The following is a 5,486-nucleotide window of genomic DNA, read 5'->3' on the forward strand; positions in this document are numbered from 1 at the left end:
TAAATCTTTATGGGAGCAGAAAGCCTCATCTTTCTCCCACGGAACAGCTGGTAGTTTCGAACTGCTGACCTTGCGGTTCGCAGCCCGATTCGTACCCACTACGCTACCAGAGCTCCTTATATATAGTATATGTTGTTGTTGTTGTTGTTGTTAAGTGCCGTTGAGTTGGTTCCGACCCATAGCAACCCTGTACAGGGTTTCTGAGGGTGTAAATCTTTACGGAAGTAGAGAGCCTGATCTTTCTTCCGCGGAGCAGCTGGTAGTTTCGAACCACTGACCTTAGGTTCACAGCCCGATTCGTAACCACTATGCTACCAGAGCTCCTTATAGCAATTAAAATTTTACTTATTAAGAACTGCACCCCTCCAAGACTGAAATTCAAAGGTAACACCCAAGCAGGCATGTAAGCCAGTTAGCAGCTGCGTTGAACTACATGTGAGTGCAAGTAGGAGAAAGTCAGTAATGAAGTTATGGGCTGAGTCTGACCATGTTCCATAGACTTTTGCCCATCTCAAAATGAGAGAGAGAAGAGGAAGGGCTGGTTGGTCTGAAGTTTGGGGAGACTTGGGAACTCCTGAGCCCATGGACAATGACCTTGCCACATAGGGCTAGAACTGAGAGTGAAACGTCCAGTTGATATGAAGTGGAGAGAGACACAAAAGAATGTCCAAACTTGCAGATATTACCCATTTGGCCTAGCTTTGATGGTTTCATGACCAGAGTTCAACTAGAGGAAGACAATTAAGTTGATAAAGGAACCAGGTGTAAAATGCTACAATTTGATGAACTTGACCTATGCTTATGGATGTAATAGCTCAAAATACTTTCAAGAGCAAAAGAGTCTTCAAATCAAGGATCAAGTTTATTCCCTCAGTTGTTGTTGTTAAGTGCCACTGAGTCAGTCCTGACCCATAGCGACCCTGTATAGGGTTTCCGAGGAGCAGCTGGTGAACTTGAACAGGGTCAACAGGGACGGGCAACTTAAACATTGGCTACCTAAAAGGGGGAGGGGGAGTCTATAAAGGCACAAAGTGACTGGCTTACAAGTTTTCAAGCAGAAGTTTCGTTTCTTCATTTCTGAGTGTGTGGGGGAAGACAGAATCTCCACTGAATAGTTTTCATTTGTCTAGATAGGTCTGGTGAAAGGAGATGGGGATAAGATTCTTATGATTCAATAGTGAATAAGTGTTAAGACTAAATCCAATTGTCACAAGAATAAGATAGAAGTTTTGTAACATGAAGGGGGAAGCAGTAAATCTTACATTCAAGGAACAGAGGACCCTAGGACCATCAAGGGAGAAGAGCATGAGCGGAAAGGGGGACACTTAACCAGAGAAGCAGCAACACCAGAGATGGAGGCAAAGATGATGACATCTAGAGACAGCGCAGCTGAGGACTGTAGACTCATTGAAAGAGAAAGGCTGTGTGCTGGCAGCTATGAGACAGACATGCAGAATGTGGCCTTTGGTGTTTAAATGATTATATACCCCTGAGTGTTTTTGTGTACATTAAAAAAAAGAGAGAGAGCAAACAGAAGCAAATACTGTTGAATGACAATGTATTGAGGGGATTGCAATCACTGCAGTGAAATGAAATACAATAGGACCAGTGCAAAACCAATGTTCTCCCATGTAAACTATCACTCAATTCACAGTAAAAGCTTTTAAAAAATAAATAAATAACAGCAATTACAGTAATTGTTTAGAGCTTATACCAGCTAACGATATTTTTCTGGGAGGAGTATTTCATCCCTGACATTTTTAGAAACTTGAACGTATAGGGATAATAAAAATGATATCAAACTTTGAAATAAAAAAAAAAAAGAACTGCATCTCACTCTTGCTTTTAAAAGTACTCTACGTACCAAAGATACAAAAGAACTTTACCTCAAATTATTTATTGCAACCCAATACAATGCTTACTTACTTTATACAAAAAAAAAAAGTCAAACATACACAAAAGTATAAAGAATAACATAATGACAACACCCCCCATATGCCCATTACCAACTTCAACCTTTTCCCTTTCTAGGTTCACTGTCCTTCTTCCACCTCCACCCCGTCACACTTCACCCCACAACACACACAGACACATGTTCACCCATACTATTTCACCTATAAAAAGACTTGTATAAAAATAAAAAATGCTCAAAATCAGTTTTTATACTATTTCAAAACAAGTGCCACACGTCTCCCATATACTAGTAAAACTAAACACGAAATAACCAACATTTTTTAAAATTTTATGAAAGAATGAAGTTGACACTGGTGTGGTGTACACTTAATCAGCTTTTGTATCATATGCAAATGTAAACTGCAGTCTCTATATACTTTTTTTAACTTTTCATTGTGAATTGAGAGGTTTACAAAAAGAGATAATCAGTTTTACATTCAACAAATCATACACTTCGCTTCGTATCTACTGCATCCCCTCAACATAGCATTACTTATCCTACTTCCTCCCTGTGTCTCTAGTTTCCATTCCTCCTTCTTTACGCACCCTTCTGAAATCTATCCTTAAATAAATGTTGTACTTTGATCTCACTAGTGCGTACTTCACTAGCATTGCTGTCCCCCTATCTACCTATCTATTGTTGTTGTTGTTGTTAAGTACCATGGAGTTGGTTTGGACTCAGTGACCCTGCACAAGGTTTCCGAGGCTGTAAATCTTTACCAGAACAACTGGTAGTTTTGAACTGCCAACCTTGAGGTTAGCAGCTCGATTCTATTACTTGGCTGGAAATTGAGACACAGGGGTGAGTTCAATTCGAGACCTGAAGGGTGATCAAAGAACGAAGTCTCAGGGTCTCACCAGTCTGACAGGTAAGCCTGGTCTTTTCCTATGATTTTGAGCTTTGTTCCAAATTTTCTCCCACTCTATTCAGGAACTTCTAATGTGACTCCTCTCCTTTCAGAGCAGCTGGTAGTGTTAGTTTTTATACCATCTAGTTCTTCTGGTCCTACAGAGTCATGGAGATTAATGTTCACATGTTCCTAATAAGTCCACTGGACTGATTGCAAGAGTCTTCAATTTTCATCATTCTTCTTTCCTCCAGAGAGGAAGAGACCAATTATATCTTAGTGGCCGCTTGTAAGTTTTTAAGATCCCAGTTTCTACTCATCAAAGCAGACTGTAAAACACTGTCTATATGCTATGCCAACTGCTTCCCAAGACATTTTAAGATGTTATGCTGGTGTCTCCCAGACGATGGTCCTGAACCCCCAGGCCCAGAAAATCATGCCTTAAAGTTGTTTGGTAATACGTCTAAAGTTTTCATAATTCTGCCCATATACGCGCCACCATATTCATGGATATGTTTTCAACAAAGGTAAATGCCCATGTACAAATATCCTGGATCAGACCTTTCTATTATTTGTGGCTATATTTCCACTCTCCCTTCCACACCTATTCAGTCTGTAACTATCTATCCATATATCTACTGGTAGATCACTATTAGCGCAGGACTGTGTATATAACAGTATTTATCTCTATTCCCTTTAACTTCTGCAGTCCTCCCTGTGTCTTATGCTTTCATCATTCTTCTGTCAATATTTTTTAAAGCACATAAACTAAAACTAATGTGTCTTGAATTATATAGTTTCCCTCCTGGTACGGTACAATAAGATAAGCACTCAACCATAAGACTGGTTTGAACCGGAAGATCAGCAATTCAAACTCACCACCTGCACCTCTGAAACCCTATATAGGGTTGCTATGAGTCAGAACTGATTCATCGGCACTTAACAACAACTTCTTACTTCTATAAAAATCAAGAGGAAGGATATAATAATCATATTAGTGAATAAAGTCTATTGACAGAAAATAAAGTTCAGAGATATCCATAAGCCCCCAAAGTGAATGACAAATGCCATGAATAGATTTCCAGAAGGTCCTTTCTCCAGAAGGAAATATTCGTATCAGATACGCCTGAAAGTTTGCATCAACTGCCTTATTACAGAACTTAAGGATACTGAAGAGACATTACTTATTTCAATAAAATGAAGCCATGGGTAGAAGGAAATGGGTGACTTGCAGTCACCATAATTTTAAAACAAAATTTTATTTACATTTTAAAACTAAAAATCAATGACTTACCTGGTTTTCAGAAAATGGAAATTTGGGTTCAATAGAACAAATCTGATCATAGTATCTAGAAAACAGAGAAAAAAATATTTACCAGCGCTAAATATTATGCATACTGTTTAATACCACTGGTTAAATAGCGTACATAAATTACTCATGCTTACTTAGAATGCAACACAAACAAAAATCCATCAGCTATTTTTAGAGTTAATGAAAGTATTCATCTAACGTATGTATCAGGACCTAAGATGTATGTAATGAAAAAGCTGAACAAAAAACTCATATCCACCACCACAGATATTATTTACCAAGTATTTCTGGCTAAAAGTAAACACCAACATTTGTCCACCAGATCCAGAAAAAGACCTGGAATGAGGGTTATCAATGAAGTCATCAGATGGATTTGGGCTAAAGGAAGCAACTACCAGAAAGATGTTTGTCAATTCTACCTCACAGCAACCTTGCATAGACGTTTCCAAGGAGCAGCTGATAAGTTTAAACTGATGATCTTGTGGTTTTCAGTCCAGTTCTGAACCTACAGTATCACACCTGTGTTTTATTAACTATCCAAAGGTATTCAACTGTGCTAATCTTAAAAAATTATACATAACACTACAAAGAATGAGGATTTCAGAACATTTTGTTGTGCTCATGTGAAACTTGTACATAAACCAAGAGGTAGTACAAACAGAAAAAGGGATACTAAGTGGTTTAAAATCAGGAAAAGAATGTATCAGAATTATATCCTTTCACCATACTTAAATCTGTACGTTGAGCAACTAATCTGAATAACTGGGCTATATGAAGAACACAGCATTAGACTTGACTTATTAGCAAAATGCAATTTACAGATGATAAACCTTGCTTGCTGAAAGTGAAATGGACTTGAAGCACTTAGTGATAAATATTAAAAACTACAGCTTTCAATATGGATTACACCTCAATGTAAAGAAAACAATTGGACCAATACACAATAAAGATGATAAAAGGATAAAAGATTTAAACTGTCAAGGATTTCATTTCCTTTGTGGATCTACAATCAATGCCTATGGATACAGTAGTCAAGAAATTAAAAGACATTTATTACATCGGACAAATCTGCTGCAAATGATCTCTTTAAAGCATTAAAAACCCAAGATGTCATTTTTAGGTCTAAGATGTGCCTGACCCAATTCAAGGTATTTTCAATTACCTCATATATGGCAATTGAAAATACCTTGACCTGGGTCAGGTACATCTTAGACCTAAAAATGACATCTTGGGTTTTTAATGCTTTAAAACATTTCAATTACCTCATATATGGCACAAACTAAAAAGCAGTGGTGTTGCATTCATCGTCAAAAAGAACATATCCAGACCAGTCATGAGGTACAATGCTGTAAGTGATAGGATAATATCCATGC

At 37.8% G+C, this 5,486-nt stretch overlaps 1 protein-coding gene across 2 annotated transcripts in view; it reads right to left on the reverse strand.

Moving 5' to 3' along the window:
• The window catches only part of PDCD6IP (programmed cell death 6 interacting protein), an 85,253-nt gene that overhangs the window by 66,042 nt on the left and 13,725 nt on the right, over positions 1 to 5,486 (reverse strand). For both annotated transcript variants that reach the window (XM_006876588.1, XM_006876587.1), the window contains exon 2: positions 4,096 to 4,150. In XM_006876588.1, coding sequence (XP_006876650.1) covers positions 4,096 to 4,150 — 55 coding nt within the window. The remainder of the gene's footprint in view (positions 1 to 4,095; positions 4,151 to 5,486) is intronic.

This window comes from Chrysochloris asiatica, unplaced genomic scaffold (assembly GCF_000296735.1).
Source record: "Chrysochloris asiatica unplaced genomic scaffold, ChrAsi1.0 scaffold00393, whole genome shotgun sequence".
In the NCBI taxonomy this organism is placed as follows: Eukaryota; Metazoa; Chordata; class Mammalia; order Afrosoricida; family Chrysochloridae; genus Chrysochloris; species Chrysochloris asiatica.